The 21,175-nt window shown below is 39.7% G+C and overlaps 1 protein-coding gene across 1 annotated transcript in view; it reads left to right on the top strand.

Moving 5' to 3' along the window:
• Window positions 1–21,175, top strand: part of LOC103184770 (xenotropic and polytropic retrovirus receptor 1 homolog) — a 127,419-nt gene that overhangs the window by 6,544 nt on the left and 99,700 nt on the right. The window contains exon 2 of the mRNA XM_007902949.2: window positions 1,315–1,366. Within this exon, the coding sequence (XP_007901140.1) occupies window positions 1,315–1,366 (52 nt within the window). The remainder of the gene's footprint in view (window positions 1–1,314; window positions 1,367–21,175) is intronic.

Here is a 21,175-nt window from a genome sequence, read left to right as displayed (position 1 = left end):
AACATATAAATTGTGTTGCTATTAAAAATCTGCAAGATGCAAACAATACATTGAAAGCTTGCAAATGAATCAATGCATTTATTCGTAAACTACATAAAACAGATATGTCCGGAAGTTTCTGAGCAGGCTGTTTGACCTTTTGTTTTTGTTTCTCTCCCCCACAATGTGTCATTCCTGGCCAAGAAATTTGGAATATGAGCTACTCTGAAGGTGGCTGTTTGGCAGTGCTGCATTTCAGCTAGACACAACCTACCAGGCAACTTTTCCTTGGGTGTTTTCTGCCCTCTTTGTAGCGAACCACTCTACTTGATACTGTGGTTGGGGTCAGTCTTTACCGCCAGTGAACCAGTGTTTTATACCACATTGATGCATCACAAATTAGCAAGAGAGATTGGAAAAAATTAAAGTAAACTGAGCACAAATTGAAAGAAACAGCATTCGTTTAACTTGATAAAATACTTCTAACCACACTTTGAATTCTTTCATCACTGTATGTCTGTTCAGCCACCTTATATTAGCTCATAACTCAAGTATATTAACTCATTAGAAAGGATTTAGAGAACAGCTAAAAGTACATTTTCTAGACTTTGAACGCTGTGCTGGAACCACAAACCAAGTGCACGTCTGAGTATTTAGAGGTACTAAGTCCTCTTGGTGAAACTGCTTACTTTCCTTATCTAGTATTGTGGGGCATTTTCCGACCTGAGTAGAGAAACCTGACTTGCTGGACAAATTGTACCTGCCTCCTGCAATGGACAATTTTTTAGTGTGTTTCATTGTAGTTTTAGCTTTCCCTCACCTAAATGGACCTCTGGACTTATTTCTAATGAAGGTTTAAAAAAATAAACATGTTGCATAGTATTTGTGACTTTTGTACCTTTTAGCCAATTTTTATTGGCTAGCATTGTAAATGTTCTGGTTCATTGCATAAGCCTCCATGCTACAAATAGCAGCTTTGTTGCTATTTGTGGACTAATTTCTATCTATATATAGTTCTCCATAATATAGAACACCGTAGTGTATTCTTCCAACTTTGGGATTGCCTAGGTGAACTGCCATTAATGTAATCCTTGTACATTCCCAGCACTCTGAGACCTCAATGCTGGAAACATACTAGGATTGGTGCATGCACCAATGTGTCCTTCCAGAGTCTTTATCAAGAATTTGTAGAGCAATACTTTTAACATGTGTGTATTAATAATTACAATGACCTAAATTTACTGAGCTCACTTGATTATATTTGCCTCAAAGACTTCAGATAGAGGAGTAACTGAATTTTTGCTTAGAATTCTAATCAATGTTTTCTTTTTCTAGGCTTTCAAAGATATGCTTTATACAGCCCAGGACCAAGCACCATCTTTAGAAGGTAAAGTGTTTGAAGTGTCCTTGCTGAAGAGAGGGTCTCAATGCAGTGAAGCTATTGGGTTAACACTGTAACCTTGATTAATGCACATCGAACCATTTGGAGCCTACCTGATGCAACTAACATTGCCCAAGACAACTAAAGCTCAGAATTAAATGGAACAAATGCCATTGTATTTGAATATGTGAAGAGATGTCTAGGAATTAATCTGTTTTATCTTGTGTTTTATTTTCAGATAAAAAGAGTAAATCTTCGTTTTAAATCATTTGTTTCATTTGTTGCACTCGTTTGAAATCTTAGTCCGTCATATATTTGAAATGATGGAATAACAAAACAATGAATACCATTGGTTTGGAATGGTTTGTGGAAATAAAGTTCCACTATTTCTTTGTTATTGTGGTGGTATTGAAATTGAAGTAGTAGCACTGGTATACGGTATAGGAATTCACCAATTGTAATGAGCAAAACATGTCGATTGTTCTGACGGAGCTTTGTTCCAGAATCACATTTGGTTGTCTTGTCTTAAGAGATGCAGGAAATGTTTCTTGTGTCATCTAGGTTCTTGTGTGAAGGTATTTGTGCTATTTAACATTGAACACTGCTATTTACATGTGCCTTGCTCTTGTGTGCTTTACCTCTCCTGGAGTAATACAGTTTTATTAGCAATGTTGTATTCTGTTGTTGTGTATTGTGAGTAGGTTCCATCAATCCGCTGTAATTCACAGGTGTCTTATTACAGCTTTTTGATTGGAAATTAAATGAAGTTTTATTGAAATCCCACTAACCTCTATAGCATTTTCTTCTCCTCAAATGCCTTATCATTGACTAAATCATGAAGTAAAATAAGTTATTTATATAAGAAGCTCATACTTGCATGTGGTTAGGAACTGATACATTTATGCCCTGTGTAATTTGGTCTTGAGATGTCAGATGTAATTAATGGGATGACTACTTTCAGGTACGCAGATTGAAGTGCCATGTCCACAGGTCCATTGGTTGTGAGATGGTGTGACACACTGAACTAGGGATGAACTGGGTATCCAACTTGGAATTTTTCCAGTTCTTCTAGTTTGCCATGTGAATTGTGAATTTATCCATCTACTCTTGGCTCATTCCAGATAAAGAGCCTGCGAGTGATGCAAATTGGCCACAGTGGTTCAAATGTAAATAAAATTGACAGATCAACAGCAAATCTCTGATACCCTTTTACATGAACCCTCATTCTGAGAGCGGCTTAACTCAACAATAATCTCACTGCTCTGGGCAGGAGAATAACTTGTATTTTGTAGCACTCCAATGATTTAGGATTTGCAGACCACATCCTGAGACGACTGGGGCTGGTTAAATCCTTGTGGACAGTTGAAAATGGCATCAAAATGTTTTAATGCTGGCTGTGTAAAACAGGACCCACTGTGATTGTGGCACAACTCACAGCACTATTTATCATACCAGGAAAGTGGGCATCCTGGCTGCCAAGTAGTGATTCTGGACTTCAGGACTGGCTTTGAAGTTTCAACTAAAATTCCATTCTGTACAAAAACATTAATGAGTCAATGACATGTTGTGGAAATTGGCCTTGTTGATGACTTCTATCAATTTGGTATTTTTGTTACTTGGCTCTTCAGTAGGTTTAATACTTATATAATTGGATGTTTAGAATAATTACTATTGGCATTTGAGAGAGGAGAAGTACTGTTGTTTCCCTTGGGTTCTGTAGAGTGCTATCAATAGGGTATGACATTCCAGCTCAATGAGAAGCTGCACTTTGTGGTTTAGTGAACTGGAGAACTAGATAAGCAACTTCCTTAAAGGACGCAACATAAATATATGGACGTTTACTGTCATCTTGCTATAAATATGTAACGTTCCCTCAGGAAAGGAAGGACCTGTGTTTTTCTGATCTTCAGCGACCTGCTGGATGTTATCAGTGGTGATCTCTCTGCTTCTGTTCAGTAGTTCATCCCATCAGATCGAACTGACCCAGACAGATATAGCCAGCACTCAACAGGTTGGACAAATGGTGTTATCTTCAGCTCTGAGAAGATTATGTCAATAAACCTATTAAGACAACTGACAGTGATATGTCCTCTTTAAGATTAAACACTTTAATTGTAGATTGTTTGGATCCCAACTGCACTGACGTAAATGAGTGGTAAAGTTAGCTGGAAACTCTAGTAAAATAGAGCTAACCTTCCTTAAATGGAAACTATTGTCACATTAGTTTCAGAAAGGCTGCAAAGTCTGTTTGTGGACAGCGATGGAATATATTTGTTCTATTTGGCCATCTGCTGAGAAAACAAAGCTTGTTCCTGGAACAAAGTGCATTCCAAAGCCACGTAGAGTCAAGGCACTGCGTAAATCCATTCTGCTTCATCCTGAAGTTGGTCAGCTACATCAGATTGATTATGTGGGTAACAGTCCATGAAAAGATAGAGCAGCAGTGTAAGAAAGGACTTTTTTTTACTGCACCAGAGTTGCTGAACCATTATTAGTCCCTGGTAAGTTTTACCTGTTAATGATAATAATTAAAAATAATAACTTAATTTAGTATACCTTCTCCATTATTTTCTGTGGTCCTAGCACCCATATCTGTGATTCACTTGTAGGTACTGTTGCCTATATGGTGCATCATATTATACCATCTAATATATAACATATAATTGAAACATAGGCAATTTGAGCACAGGAGGACACAAATCGGCTCAGCACATTTGTGGCACTCCTACCTCATTTTATTAATTAAACTTTTATGCTCTTTCTCCACATCCCCTAATGTTTTTACTCTTTAGGCACTTATCCAGTTCTCCTTTGAACAATTTCATTGATTCAGGCCTAAATAGCCAAATGGGATGATGAATTCCACACCCCAACAACCCTCTGAGTGAACAAATTCCTGTCCAGTTATCCTATGATTGCATGTCGCTCAGGGTTGAAAATGTTGCTGAGATGATGATTGCACTGGATTAAAGCGTTCTGACCTATTTTTCTTTGAGAGGGATGGGCTATGGCTGATAAAAAGGGAAGTGAACGTGATTCATCTTTTTCTGCTGTAAACATATCTTCTGTTGCCTGGTTATCATTAATAATCATCGAAGCTGCCTGGGCTGCTCCAGATAAAGTAGACTGTGTGGAGCTGAGTACCTCTTGGGAAATCAGTCAGAGACCAATGGCATTCTTAAAATTAGACAGTCCCCGGGGAATATCTAGTTAGAAATACACAAAGGTATACCCACAAAAGCTTCATCTGGAAATATTTAATTGTAGAAATGTCTAAAATCACAGAAAGAATCATTTTCATGTTACTACTGTAAATATAATGAAACTTGAGTCCGCCAATATGAAAGCAGATGAAACTTTGTGGAGGGAAGGGAATTGTAATGTTTCCTAATGTACATGTTTGACTTCATTATTTAGCATTCGTTCACTTCATATAGCTCCTGATTGGCTCGTGCCAGCGCTTCTGCGCCTCAGGCTCTGGCAGCATCAACCTCCATGGTTGCACATTTCAACTCACCAAGCCAGTCAGGAACCTAGGTGTCTTGTTCGACCTTCAACTGTTGTTTCTTCCCAAAATCCAAGCCATGACCCGCTCTGCCTTCCCTCACCTCCGTAACGTCGCCCGACTCTGCCACAATCTCACCCCTCAGGCCGCTGAAACTCTTGTTCATGCCTTCATCACCTCCAGGCTCGACTATGCAAACGCCCTGCTTGTCAGTCTTCCCAACTCCTCCCTCCACAGGCTTCAGATAATCCAGAACTCTGCAGCCCGTGTCCTCTCCCGCACCAAACTCCGTGACCCCATTCCCCCATTCTCGCCCAACTCCATTGGCTCCCTATTCAGAGGATCCAGTTCAAGATCCTGGTCCTCACCTACAAAGCCCTCAATGGTCTCACCCCACCCTACCTCTATGACCTCCTAATCCCCTACCAACCCTCCGCTCAGCCAGCTCCGGCCTGCTCCACGTCCCCTGACCCACCCGCCCCACCATGGGCGGGAGAGCCTTCAGCCACTCTGCCCCCAACCTCTGGAATTCCATCCCCCCCAGTCACTCCGCCTCGCCCCCTCCTTAGCCTCCTTCAAGTCCTGCCTCGAAACCCTCCTCTTCGACAATGCCATTGATCACTTCCCCTCCCTTCTCTCCCCCCCCCCCCCCGACCCCAGCTCGGGTCTAAAATGCTGTACACTTTCCAGCGCCTTGGGACGTCCTCCCGATGTGAAAGCGCTATGCAAATATAATCTTGTTTTTTAAAAAAATGTCCCAAACAGTGTAATAAAGTATTCTGACATTATAATACACAGCATCAAATCTATTTCTATATGGGAAATTTCCCATTCCTGACTTTGTGTTCCCCTTGCTACAAGGCCAGCTTACTTGTGAAGCACTGCTCAGCTGAACAAACTGTCCTTCATAAAACTGGTTTGTACACATTTCCCTGTAGTCCTCCAACAGTATGCTGATCTTAATTATTCTGCTTTGTTTCGTTTCTGTTGATTCTGCTTTTACTAAAAATATTTGTTAGACGGGATGTTCTCAGTGAGCCAAGGACTGAAAATTCACTTTGAAGGTGAATTAAAAGCCTTCAAAGATGGAATTAAGAATTGCTTGATAATTAAATTTGAGGTGGGGGTTGAGGGAATTGTAAAAAGCATAAGCTATCCAGGAGGGTTGTTTATCTCTCATTGCAGACTATCTTTGATAAAACTATAATCCCATATTTATACTCGTCATCAAAGATCCCTATTCCCCTAAGGCTTTATCTATGTGCAATTAATACTGAAATCTCATTCTCTTACGTTAAAATTTGGACGATGCTTAAAGCATTCTGCTCTTAGAGCTTAGAGCTTCTGAATTTTCTGCCTGGATTACTGTAAAAAAAGTAACTCATTTCACATCTTTGGGTGCCATTTATGTGGCTCTAGTCCTACTTCTGCTTGTAAATGTTACAGATTGTGGAATTTCAAGTCTTCCATTGTCGGAGGTTATGCACCAAAAAAGTAGTCATTTTCCTTAAAAATACCTACAGTGGATGTAATCTAACAGGTTAGCAGTACTGGAGGGAAGAATCCTTGCTCCCAGTGACTGATCTGCCTTTCTCAGTCCTGCTGATGAGCCAGGCTGGTTGGCCTGTCATCAGCAGTGCCCTGGAGTACTGCTGACCTCCCTGAGCTGCAGGACTCGATGAACTGAATGATCACAAGAAATTCAGATGAAGAAAGCCTTTTGATCCATTTGATCTCATCTTTGTAATGATGCGAAAAATCACTATGTCAAACCCAAGGATTATTATAATTTACCCTGTGTGTAAAGAAATAGTTTCTTAAAATTGCCATTTTAAGAGTCCTACTGTAGCTCAGTGGTTAGAGCACTTGCCTTGCAAGCGAGATACCTGGGTTCCAATTCCTGGCACGACGAATTCTTGGACAAGTTTTCTTACCACATGCCTAATAATAATTGGTTACCTCATCCATTTATGTGACACTACTGTTCGCAATTGGCTGCCGCGTTTCGCCCACAAAGATACAGTCCATTCACTTTACAATATATTCGGTGAAGCGCTTTCAGACATCTAGAAGACATGAAAAGCGCTATATCAAATGCAAGGATTATTATTTGCAACTCTTAACTTGTGCTTTATTTTGCTGCTGCCTGTCTCCGCTTCTCTTCCTATATTTTCAGTTCTTCAGTGTGATTTTTGAGGGTTTTCATTACTGCTTGTTCAGTCTTTTTTTAAAAAAGAAGCAATTTATGATTTATTTATAAGTTAGTCTACCAAATTCTTTCCGGCTCAGTTGCACTGGCCCATTGTAACCAAGTGCCTTAAGGACTAAATTAATTTTGCTGGAGTAACCTTGTTTGACTACAGGGATTGATTACTCCAGTTATAGTAAAATGTAGAATTTCAAATGAATTAGGCAATAATTGATGTTTTCAGTATTTGGACAATAATAATGCAGGAAAACAGCATCTCGCCTGGAATCTACATTGTAAGAAACCCTGAAAGGGGAAAGAAAAAAGCAGCATCTTTACACGCATTAGATTTCACTCTGAGCAGGATAACTGACCCAGTAAAAAACTGTATGTTCAAGTGTTCAGTTTTGCATTTGAAGGTCACTGGAGTGCATTGTTTGCCATGTCATTAGTAGGTGTGTGTTCTAAAATGGTTAGAAATGCCAATGCTGAAGCTCTATAAATGTTCTGTGCTGCGTGCAATGCTGACTTATTTCAGTTTGACATGTTGTTGACAGAATGATGATATAACGTTCTATTTGGACCTGTAGCCTGATACAATGAATCGGTTAGACGTGGCTAATGGCTTGTTTTGTTGAATTGTTTCGCATTTGTTTTTTGCTTTTAATGCTTTATAATAATAAATAAATTGCTTTTAAAGCATAATAATAAATAATAATAATACTTGCAATTGATATAGCGACTTATCACATGTTCGAGATGTCTCAAAGCACTTCACAGAATATTCTGTAAAGTGAATTGACTGTATATTTTGTGGGCAAAACACAGCAGCAAATTGCACACAGCAGTGTCCTACAAACAGTCTTGGATTGAGTGACCAAATTATTTATTTATCTATTTATTTATCTGATGGGATTATTACCTCGGAAAAGCGATCTGCCAATTGACGAACAACCAGGTTACTTCTTACTGCTAGATAAACAGCTTTGTCTTAATAAAAACATTGGTTTAATGTGCTTCAGATACGTAACTCAGTGGAAAATTATCAATGCAGAAGAATTAAGTTAGTGTTGTATGGCTGGAGTAAGTCTTGATAATGCACCAAACTTAAGTGCATGACCATTCTACAGAATAATTAATTTTAGGGAGTGACTTATGAGGCAGTGATTCCATTTTGAGATTTAAGTGATGCTCAATATGTGCCAATGTTCAGGTAGACTTATTTTTGTAAATCTAGAATGTTGTAGCACAGAAAAGGGTTGTTTGGCCCATTAAGTCTGTTATTTAAAAAAATATTTCCTACTCATTTCCCCATTCCATTTAATATTCCATCTGCAAGAATATTAATTGTTGCATTTGATATAGCACCTTATGACAAACATTGAAACTCCAACAGTTACCCCCACACACACCCTGGCTCTTGCCAACCTGCGTCTAATACTTTCTGGAATTGGGCAAGCAGGATGTGTCCCTCCAGGGAGAGAGTGCGTATTCCATTCGTGCAATCTATCTCTGGAATTTCCATGTGTAGATGGGATGCATGGAAGTTTCAATTTAAGCTCTTAAGCATGGTGATGGGTTTCTGCATATGTCAGACACACAGCTGACCAAAACAAATGTGAATAACTAATTTTAATCTAATGGGTTTTATCCAAGTAGCGATCTTTAATATCCACCCAAATAGCCAGATAGGACCTTAGTTTGTTGTATCCAAAGTACTTGATCCATTTCCCTTTAAAAATAATTGATGGACTCTGTCATAGAATTTTGTATTCTCTGAGTGTAAAGAATTGTTCTTTAATCTCTAAGCTATAATCATATCTTAAAAATATTGCAATCCTGTTATGGAATTCCTGTCAACTGTATCTGTATATTCAATGGCTAAAATTGAAAGAGAAATAAATGCAAGGCTGAAAAGGTGGTGACATGTTAAAAAACAGTGTTTTTCTAGGTCCTGCTTTATATAATAATAATAATCCTTGCATTTGATATAGCGCTTTTCACGTCGGGAGGACGTCCCAAAGCGCTTCACAGAACACACAGTGTAAAGTGAATTGACTGTATATTTGTGGGCGAACGTGGCAGCCAGTTGCGCACAGCAGTGTCCCACAAACAGTCGTAGATTAAAAATGACCAATTTATTATTGTTTTGTTTTGGAGGGATTATTATTAGGTGTGTGGAGTAAGGAAACTTGCCCAAGGTTTCGCCCTCTGCCTGGAATTGAACTCAGATCTCTCGCTTGCAAAGCGAGTGCTCTCACCACTGAGCTACAGGACTCCACAATGCTTTATTTATAGCATTGAGCATCAGGCCAGAAAGTCATTGAATGGTATGGAGGTTAGTTGTGTGTCTGTAGAATTGTTTTTCGGGTACTGTACAATGTTCTTGACGGTGCACATTGACTGCAGGAAGTAGAATTCCTTATTTTGAATGTACTGATAAGGAGCTCTTTGTCATTTTTCAACACAATACTCTTGGCTACCAACTCTTCTCCGCAAAGCATATATAAGAACAAAATAATGATTGACCCACATATATATGTGTGTACATGAAAAATGAATAACCCTTTTGGAGAGTGCTTTGTCTTCCATTGAAAATAACAGAATGTTATTTATGGCTGCTAGAGGTTGTTGCATTGTATATGTAAGAAACCCTGTTGTCTATGGCGTTTGATTGACAGATGTGCACTCTTTTCCCCAGACTCCATTCCCATTCAATTAGATGCTGGGTTAGTGCAGATGAAAGCATGTGTGTAAATTATTCATTAGAATTATCTGTCCGAATGCCTGATGCAGGCCAGTATTTTCAAAGATGCAGTTGCTTTCATTCTGACTGCATAATCTCAGTTCGCCTCAAATATTAAATCTGTTTGTTTAGAGCAGCTTATTAAGCTGTATACGGAGCTGCAGCCTCATTTGTGACCTAGTCCCGGGGGAAGTGCTGCAGTGGGAGATTAAACCAAAAGCAATACCATATGCTGACTAAAGCATTACAATTTACTAAATGTGTAAAACTGTCCAAATTAACTGGTGAAAAGCAATACACTAATAAGGGCATATATAGACTTGTTTTTGCAATTACCGGTCTTATTATAAGCCGGGTATTATTGGCCACCAGCCAATAAAGCCAGTACGCTTTACGTACTGCATTGATAGGAAAGCTGGGAAGAATTCCACGAAGGCAGATACAAGTGAAGACTACAATAATACTATTCACAAAACCAGAAACAACGCCAATAAAAATCTTCAGATTATTTAATAGTCGTAGCCAGAATGAATACAGCTGCTACAACAATTGTGTCTCGGTAATAAATACAGAGGGTGTTGGATTGGTGATCTCGGAGGTGCAGTTTCTTGTCCTGTCGGTTCAGGCAATATTTTTCCAGTACTTTTTTCCCACTACTCCACCTGGCTTTCACCAATTTAAAATGCTTCCAGATTCACTACTGTTGCGTTCTGCCAGTGGGGAAGTGGTGTCCTTCTCTTTACGTCTTAGACAGTCTAACTCTGGTGGGTTCACCGTGTGGGTATTTATCGTGAGTTGTACAGTCACTGCCGTGAGTAACAAAATGTTCAGAATGCTGTCTTTTACAATGAACTTCAGAATATGTAAATAAAATCGAATCTGAGAGTATATTCAATGAATTGTGTTTCCGCTCCTAATTCTTTGACAGTATAATACTGTTTCTTTATCAGCATTGTACAAGATGCTTGGTTTTAGCAAGTAGAAGTTTCTGTCTGAAGGTGGTGACTACGACTTAGGTATTGTTTCTTGGCTACGGCTGTGTGGTACCTTTCCCAAATGGTCATTCTTCAATTTTAACAGTTGGAAAGAAATTCTACCTGGGCCTAGATTTGAGTGTTCAGAATTTGGAGAATTCTTAAAGAGCCTTAATTTCAAGTTATTCTGTAACTTCTTTTAAGAACTACATAACACCACTTTTAGAATTGAGACTGAATTCCACAATTTGCCAAATTGTGGATTCTCCAAAATGCTATTTGAGTACTGTATTGTAAATCTAGAGAGGTGGAAGTTAAAGAGATCCTATGGTGTGTCAGCCTGGTTCAGTTAGTAACACTCTTACCTCTGAGTCAAACCCCACATCAGGGCTTGAAACTCAGTCGAGGCTGACACTCCCAGTGCTGTGCTGAATTGTCAGAGGTGCCATCCTTCGTTCGTCTCATCTACCTCTTTAAGTGGATGCTAAGATCCCACTTCACTGTTTGAAATGCAGGGAGATTCTACTCCTATTTCTATTCCTGGTGTTGTGTCGTTCTATTCCTATCAATCTGGTAAATTACATTGTACATTGAAGCCAGGCTGGTGTTGCTAGGGGATAATATCCAAGGACATTAGTGTGTGGATAGCCAGATGAACGGAGTGTGTGGGGTTGGAGGTTACACATTATTTTAGGTTTAATCTTTTGTGGATGGAATTGTTGCCTAGGAGGGATACCCTTTGAGGTTCACTGAGATTAAAAATGGAAAGATTTGGTATTTGTACAAAGCAGCAGTGAGTTTTGTTTAACCTAAAAGAAACTATTGTGACATTGAAGAAAATATGAATTGTGGTGCAGATGTCAGAAGCTGAAAATTGTGTCAGATATAAAGTTTGGGTATTTCTCAAATTTTAGATCAAATTTGGGAGAGAATCATTTTTAACCAATTGACTTTCACTGGAAAAAGGAGCATACTGTATAATTTTTTTAAAAAAGTGGTTCTGAAATACAGGTGGTACAATAACATTGTAACATCTTATACTAAATTATATTTGGCAGTCATAAAGATGTTTCAATGGTTTAGTTGCTCTGAGGAGATGCTAATGTAAGCACAGTGCTGGGCTATTTCCATGCTTAGTGTTTTTATTGGCAGTTTAAATCATCTGGTCTCATCTGTTTGTTTCAGTGTTGGAGCAGGGCAAAAGTAGGACTATCACTGGCTGCATCCATCGACTTCCCAGGAGCATTCATTTTACAGTGGCAATCACACTTGCCTCTCCCTGCGGCATTTGAACCTCCTTTCTTGACAGATCTGATGGAAAAGCTTCGCTCCCATCTTGGTTAATGTTAATGGTGACATTCTTGGTGACCGGGGTTAAGGTTGAAATTGGAATGATTCCACAGAGAAAGCATGGTGACTTAATTTGAAATTCATGAAATTGATTGACCATTGAGTTGGGTGTTGGGTGTATTGGTTGGGTGTATTGGGGTGGCTGCTGTTTTATAGGCAAATTACCAAATAATCAGATTTTAAAAAGAGATTATTGGGGATGTTGTCCATAATTTTTGCAAATACTTTGCAAGAAAATTCTTTGATTGTTGAAAATTATTAATGCTGCAAAGTGTTTATATTAAGCTGAAGCAATGTTGTCTGTGCTTTCTGTATTGTGTGATAAAGTGATAATTCTGAACTGCTTAGTTTCTGATGTTCTGAACTGAATAAATTCCCATGTGTGGTACTTTCCTTCATGTTAGTTTATCATTTGTCTCATTCTTTTTCAAAAATATGCAAATAGTTTTAGTGATCTTAATTTTATTTTAGGAAATGATGAGTCTGTTTAGCCTGTGTTGTAGATCACAGAAGATCTTATAATAATCCTTGCATTTGATATAGCGTTTTATCACGTGATTGATATTGCGGTTGTGTTTTTATTTTCTAACATTTTCTGCTGTTCCACCTACCCTATTGATAGGGGTTTTGAGTGGACCTCATTATTTCAAGGGAAGTGCACTAAAATGCCACCAATTAAAGTAGATAATTAGTTTATGCACATAAGTGTATCTAATAAAGTCATTTGTTTATATTCACAGAGAGAAATTAGGTGTGATACAGTATGTAAAGTCTGAAGCCAGATTGACCACACTATTCTTGACTTTAGTGATAGTGTAAGCAAGATAAATTGATGGGGATTTGACTGCAATTGGAATTTCTAGCCTCAGATACACAGTACAAACACCCCGTGGAGATACTGGAAGGTGTAATCATATTTGCATTTGAATTAGCTACTAGGCAAAGTTTCAATGTGATTGTCAAGTAGGCGGAGTTTATTGGTAACTTCTGATGTAAACACAAAAATTCATCTCCGTCAGCACTAAGGTAACTTTGTTTTTCCTGGTGGAGCTGCAGGAAATCAGCTTTCTCCAGTGTGTGTAGAATGCAGCCTGAGCTGGAGTACTGGTTGTTTACTAGTATGTTCAGGCATGGTGCTGGCATTCTGTGCTTACTTATTTATGGGCACAGTTTATGGCAGAGTGCCTCCCTGATTTAACTTTGTTGGTTTCTCTTTAAAAATAAACACAGAAGGAAGTGAAACACCGATGCTCGTGACCAGCTTGCTGTTCCCACTGTTGCTTTGTCACGCAGATGATGGTTTATGCATTTCTCCCTTTTACTTACCCCTTTCCTCCCCCGAGGTATTCTACTCCATTAATATTTAAAGTATAGAATTTCATCCCTCTGTGGAAACAAAAATGCACTGTACACAACTCACAGAAAATGCTCTATCATTTGTAATGAAACCTTAACTTTTATTCCTTCCAACCCCAAAAACCTTTTCATACAAACTCTAGAAACATTTGCAAAAACAAATTGTAAAGCTAACTCAAGTTTGTTGATTCAATACGTGCACCAAGCTAACTGTTAATCTGAAAACTAAATTCCTTTTCATAAAAAATAAAACTGTGTTAATGTGAGGAAACCATTGGCACATTCATGTTATTAATATATTAATTCTAGTATTATCAGCAACCTGCCCGCTCCCTCCGTTCATCAGGTTCCGGCCTGCTCCATGTCTCCCGCCCGACCCGCCCTACAATCGGTGGCCGGGTTTTCAGCCTCTCTGCCCCACACTCTGAAACTCCATCCCAGGTCCCTTCGCATCACTTCCTTCTTCGCATCCTTCAAGGCCGGTCTCAAGACCCTTCTCTTCGACTGTGCCTTTGGTCTCCCTCCCACCTCTCTGCCTTCCCTCACCCCTACACCACCCCTCCCCCATGCTCGGGCCCCGACAGCTGATTGTTCAGCACTTTCGAACGTCTTCCCAACGTGAAAGGCGCTATATAAATGTAATTTTATTGTTGTTGTATTGTAGTTCATAGCTAATGTACAGTAATTTATATTGGGTATATTTTCTAGACCATTTTTTCATGGGAATGGTGATATCCTTCGATCAAGGATGCAGAAGCACTTTAAAAAGCCCCAAAAATAATTTCTTGGTCTTTCTCCTGATGCAGAATTATTTGCGATTCAGCAGCTCGTATCTTATCTATGATTTTCTGCAGCATTGATCGGATGACTGTTTTAAGTGCTGAATTTGCAGTTTGATAACTGCATGAGGCTGAATGGAATTATGGGCTTGGAATGAGGAAGGAGCTTGTCAGGTTTTCTGTACAACAAACAAACTAGTTTTTGTGCTGTGTGGATGCATGTCTTGAGTTTCGTTTAAATCACAATTGTGTTAATGGGGATATAGTGTTTGTGGGTTATTTAATTCCTGGCTGATTCCTGGCCTTCCATGACTTGAACATACAGCTAAATTTCAGTGATCAGCAGCTTCAATTTATTTACACAAAGTCTTTCACATTAGGGGAATATCTCAAAGTGCTTAACACAGCTGATTGGGAGCTTGAGCAGTGGAGGAGGGATAGAGTGACTGAAAGTTTATCAGGGAAAAAGTTAAACTGAAAGCTGTCTTGTCATATGATTAAAATATTGCTGGTTTGCTGTATTTTAAATCTTGTAGAATCATTGATAATGTGTCACACCCTGGGCCTCCAGCCCAGGTCAGCCTGTTTAGGTGGGTGTTAAAGATCCCATGCCACTGTTTGAAAGAGAAGAGAATTTCCTGACCAATAATCTCCTCGATTAAAATTGGTCATTCAATTTCTGGCTGTTTTTGGGACATTGTGCAAACTTGCTGCCGCATTCTCTTACAAGATAATTAGTACACTTTTATAATGGCTGAGAAACGATTTGGCACATATGCCTGATGTGAAAGCTGTATATTAAATTTATATTAAAACATTCTTTTGTACTGAAAGATGAATTAGAAGGTTACTATTTGCACATCCCGTACTCTTTTTGGCTATGTTCTGAGATTGAGAACTTCACCATTCCTAGTCTGCAGAGGCTGTGAAATGATTTGATTTGATGCAGGAATTGTAGTTCAACTTTGCGGAGTTGTATTGTGGAGTAAATACAATTAGGTCACTTAAAGCAAATATACTGAAACCAGATGTGGCCATTGGCAGGAAAATTACCTTTCCTCATGGTTGTAATTGGTTGTAGTTCTGTCACTTTTTAAAAAATTAAATTGTAACAATTGGACTAGGGATCTTCAATTTGATCTGCTTACCCACTCTTGTTCATTGTTCTGACCCCCAGGCTCTGAATTCATCCAAATTCTCTTTACCTTGTGCCTTATCCTGCCTTTAAACACTTTTTGAAAACTGCTTTTACTGGCTTTGGTCTCTATCCATCTCTTTTTATCACCCCACTCTGTGATTTCCCCATTGTCCTACGGAAGCAATTAAAGATGTTGATCTTATGTGAAAGGTGCAAATTATTTTTGTAGATTTCTATGAATAGTCTGAAACCAATAAGCTAACATTATCTTTAAAAACATTTTTAAAATGCCAGGAGGCAGACAGAGACTGAATCTGTGAATAAGATCACGCTGCTGGGATTTCCATAAATCAGAAAACTGCTACCACCTGAACCGATCCGAAGCTTCCAGGCCGTGTCAGTAAAGCATGGCTCAGACATTGACATATGGGTGAGGCAACTGAGTAATGCATTTAACCAACACAAGAGTGGGGAGAAATGACATGGCCTGATAGTTTAGGATTGTTTCCCGTGCTTAAGTCACTGAAAGATTGTGGGTTCAAGCCCCACGTTGAGGCTTTGCAGCGCCTTGGAATGTCCTTTGGACGTGAAAGGCGCTATATAAATGCAATTTGTTGTTGTTTGAGCTCACAATCCAGTCTTGTGCTTAAGTGCACAACTGCAAATATAATAGTGTCATCAACTTTTCAACACTCTAATGTTGGTTCACGTATTTGTGGTCGTTGTGTGATAGTGTTTGCAAAGGCATGCAACATGAGCAGGCTTGTTCGCTTCACAATTCTCAGTACATCATTGAGTGGATCTCTGCAATGTGAATTTTTACATAATAATGTCAAGAACTTGGGTGGATTGTCATTTGATACTAGTAATCCCCAGAGGCTGTGTACAGCTTTTGGATCTTGTGAGCACAAAGTGGTGGTGTTCTGTGCTCTTTCGTTTGGAATTAAATCTTTCCAAGGTCTGAAAATGAAATCTAATTATAATGCACTCAGTATGATGTTCTCATTCATCTTCTTGTAATATTTCTATTCTTGAGTCGTTGCATTCCTCCATGGGTCCTCTACAATATTTGTCTGAAAAGTAGTGTATGGGAATGCTGAATTGATGTGTGGAAAGTGCCAGTGTGGATATATAATAAAAACGGGAGTGGATCAAAGGATATTCTGAGGTTTGTAAAAGAAAGTGCTGTTCCGTCCTGTAATTTTAAAATTTAAACTGTTCATTGCTGTGCGCAATTGGCTACTGTGGTTTGCTCACAATATACACAGTCAATTCACTTTGCAGTGTATCCTGTGGAGCCCTTTGAGATGTCTCGATGACATGGTAAGGTTCTATATCAAATGCTAGGATTATTATTATCCGAAATCTTTATCAGATTAAACTGTACCATTTGTCTTTCAACTACCCTTTTCTAAATTCAAATCGAACTGTCTGGGTTGTATACAGGTTTTAGGAGAATAATGCAGTATGACCTGTGCCTAATACTTCTCGGCAATTGGGTAAGCAGGGTGAGTGTATTCTATTCTGGTTACACAGAAACCTCCATGCATAGATGTAAATTTTTGAAACTCTCTGGTTATGATACTCTTGAGCATGCCGTTGGGTTTGCCTGGATCAGACACCCAGCTGACCAAAAATATAAAGATGGCATTCTTTCATGCTTAGGCTGAAATATTGCAGTGTCTGGATTTATATCAAATTCATTTTTTTACTGGTGAATTCAGTTATGAATTGATGTATTGAATCTGTTGCAAAGCAGAGATAACTGGCAGAATTTTCTCTCCTATGTTAACAGCAGAGCTATAGGGAATTTCCTGCACACCAAGGATTCTGAAGTGTTTATTTCAAGCTTTACGGGACCAACTGTAAACCAATTTCACATGGGCATTGCTAATTTAGAATTGATAGCTGAGAAAAATAGAATTTTCTGATTTGCAGACATTTTCCACATTTGTGAAATAACAGCCTACAGTAAACATATAGATGGGAAGTTTATACTGTATACGTTTACCTAGATTCGAAGGTTGACAACACGGAGGGAGTGTGGAAAGTATGACTGCCATTTTGACACACATTCTGTATGGAGGGGTGAAGTGTGTTGTGACAGATAAGTTCCACTTGTCACAGTGTCTTTGATCCACTCCCTTTGCCTTGGTTATTTGGTGAAGGTGAAGACTTCTTGACTCACGTTTTTCAGGATCTTTAATCTTTGTTACTGAGTATGGATCAGAAGAATTAATATTTTAACTTGTTTATTGTGAGTACTGATTGATGAATGAGGCTGAACTTCAGTCTCATTTGTATCCCTTGAGGAGGATATAATTGCAGAGAAAATATTTGCCAACGGGTTTTATGCAAAGTTTTCTCTCCCTCAAGGCTCAAAAAATATTCAGACCAAAGCTTTGAAATGGCAAAGTGTATCTACCACAGAGTGGGCTTCAAAAGATGCTGGGCCATGAGCTACAAACCTCAGCTACAAACCTGTAATAACATAATGGCCAATTAGCAGGTCATGAAATCACCACCGACATCACCCACAATGTGCCCAAAGTGACAACCCAGAAGTTGGCCATTTTTCTGTAGCTTAGGTTCTGCACCTTGAGGTTTGATCAGTTGGACCCAGCCAAGCTTCCTGGGCTATAACCTGGGCCAACAGAAAAGTGCGGCCGCACTGTTCCTGTGGAACCAGCTACAAACGACCACTGCAACAAACCGCTATAAATGTTGTTTCTGGCCCGCGGGCTTCTTATGCTGTGTACCTGATGTCTGGGCAGAGCGACTCCGGATGCGCATGCGTGGTGCAGCCCAAGCGGCAAATGGACTTCGTTGGGAGCCGTCACTGTTGTGATTGTCTGTGTGTCTGTCTATGTTTGTGAATGAGTGTGTGTCTATGTGAATGTGTGTGTGTGTGTGTGTCTTTGTGTCTGAGTGTTTGTGTCTCGTTGTGAGAATGCGTGTCTCTGTGTGTCTCTCTCTCTTTCTCTGAGGATGTGTGTGTCTCCCTGTGTCTGTATGTGTATTTGTGTGTATGTGTGTGTGTGTCTCTCTCTCTTTCTCTGAGAATATGTGTCTCTCCCTGTGTCTGTATGTGTGTTTGTGTATATGTGTGTGTGTCTCTCTCTCTCTGAGAATGTGTCTGAGACACAGAAAGAGACGCAAACTCACAGTGTGCGTGTGGTGCCGGTTTCGGAGAGGCAGGAGGTGGTGAGCTCCTGTAGCCCCGCTGGTATCCCTCCATTCCACCCCCCCCTTTGGATTTGAGTATGGTCCCTTCAAAAAGTTCTAGTGAAATTCTATACTGGCTTAAAAATGCAGCTTTATCTTATGTGTAAAGTAAAGGCTGCAATCACGTATCTGAAACTGGCTGAGTGGTTTAACATGCCATCAACTTTCCCCTTGTTTTACAGATAACTAATAGTGCTGTAATAGGCCTTCAGCAAGGTTTAGAGCTCGGACGGAACCTGACATCTCTGCCAGTACAGTGGTAATTGTCCAGTGGGTTTACCACTTTAATGAAGCTTGCTGGGCCGTTGTTCTGACACATTGACTGTCAAACCAGAAGACTTAAAACGTCTTTAGTCTTTCTTCATTCGTTCCCCCCCCCCAGCCCCCAACCTTTTCTTACCTTGGGGATTTGTGCGAAACCCTGCAATTTAAGTGCTAACACTGGTAGATAATCTGAATGTAATACTTTTCATTAAATAGGCACTTACCTGTATTGGTCCTTCGGTTCTAATAAGGAGCAAGAATGTGCACCTTGGATGAGTATTGTATTGCTAGTATTTTACTTGCATTTAGATCTGTGCTTTGTTTGGACGAGTGTATGGAATGTTTGGTAGTAATCATGGTAGGATTGTCTGTTAATCATTGGAATTATTGATCTTCAACCTACATTATTGAAAGCAAAGGTTTTCAAATTTGCATACTTCCCTTTCTTTCAGAGCTGGGACAGAGGCTTACTGTGCTCTAAGATTTGTTCATTGCAGGTTTTATCATTTGTTCCCAATTGGGGTGTAACAAAGAATAATAATCCTTACAATTAGTACAGCCCCTTCACATTGGGAGGATGTCTAAAAGCTCTTCACAAGATACACTGAAAGTGGTAATCACTGTTTTGAGGGTTAGGTAAACAATTTGCACATAGCAATGTCGCACAAACAGCCATGAAGTGAAAGACAAATTTTATTTGGGGGGTTTGTTGGCCAGAACACCAGGAGAAACTTCCTTCTCTTTTCGAATAGTTCCATGGGATTTTTATCATTCACCTAAACAGGGCAGATTAACATCTCAACTGAAGGATGGCACTTCCAACAATACAGCACATCCCCAGCACTGCATTGGAGTGTCAGCTTATAATTTAGCTCATTGGGCTTCATGTTCTGACTAAATGCTCATGCTCACTTTCTGTGGCTACAATTGAGTACACTACCAAGGTCTGCACACTACCAAGTTTTGTATCATCCTGTACTAGGATCCAATCAACAAAGGGTTTTCTCCAACCTGCTTAGTTTGCAATCAGAATTCTTTCCTCCCTCCCTTTCTCAAGGCCTGACTTGGATTCTCAGTTGTGACTACCTTCTGTCCAATTATAGACTTTGATTTGCCTTTGATTCCAGCAGTGGCAGAATCTTATCGAGTACTTGCTCTGCAATTTGAGTTGAAGTTCCTGTCTATCAGAGGCAGTGTTTGCTCTGAACATTTGGAAGATCGGAAGCTGGTGGTTTTGCTAGAAAGTAATGTCAACAGCAAGTTAAACAGGTTTGATTTGGCCAGGAAAGAATTTTGCTCTTGACGCCTTTTGTTTTTCATAAAGAAAGAACCATTTCTCAGAAATACGTTTTGAGATAGTTACATTTCCAGGGTTGCAGATTTCAAATGCTAGGTGCTTCCCTTCTGCCACTGGGTTTGGGGAAATGATAATAATCCTTGTATTTGATATGGCGCCTAATCACATCATTGAGATGTTTTAAATGCTTCACAGGATATACTGTAAAGTGGTTTGATTGTATTTTGTGGGCGAAACGCTGCAGCCAGTTTGTGCACAGCAATGTCCCTCAAACAGCCATAACCGATTTTATTTGGAGGATTGCTGTTCAGAACACAGGGGAACACTCTTCTTTTCGAATAGCGCCTGAACAGGCAGCCGGAACCTTGGTTTAACATCTCATCTGAAGGAAATGCAGCAGCCAATTGCGCAGAGCAGTGTCCCACTCCCTGAGCTCTGCATTGGAGTGTCAGCTTAGACTATGTGATTCCAAGTGGGGCTTGAACCCACAATCTTCTGACTCAGTGGCGAGAGTGCCTCCACTAAGCCAGGCTTAAACAAATATCTGCTTCGCTTTGCAGCCTGCCTCCAGCTGTATACTTGCCAATCTGCAGTTAGATAACTGTCTGGAAAAGGCTTCCTGTTGAGGGATGGTTTGGCCAGTGTTCTAATACCAACTTTTCAGGAGCTTGATTTCTCATGAACTACAAGGAATCTCAACTAGTAAGTGTATTAAGATGTGTGGACAAAAGGCAGGGAAGTGAGATTAAAATATCTGCCATCACCTAATAAACTGGCAGGACAAACCTTGTTCAGTTGAATGGTCTCTTTCCACTCGTATGTTCCTAAACCCTGGATTTATTTTTGCGTAGATAGCCTGAAGACAACTTGAGCAATTTGCAGAACCTGCTCTATCTGGGATCAGTTTACTCAGGACAAAGATTGAACCTGGCTCCTCTTGCTCTGGATGGCGCCTTGGGACGTCCTCCCGACGTGAAAGGCGCTCTACAAATG

This window comes from Callorhinchus milii, unplaced genomic scaffold (assembly GCF_018977255.1).
Source record: "Callorhinchus milii isolate IMCB2004 unplaced genomic scaffold, IMCB_Cmil_1.0 Scaffold5, whole genome shotgun sequence".
Classification (NCBI taxonomy): domain Eukaryota; kingdom Metazoa; phylum Chordata; class Chondrichthyes; order Chimaeriformes; family Callorhinchidae; genus Callorhinchus; species Callorhinchus milii.
Note: the sequence above shows the minus strand (reverse complement) of the source record. Positions and strands in the feature narration are given on the sequence as shown.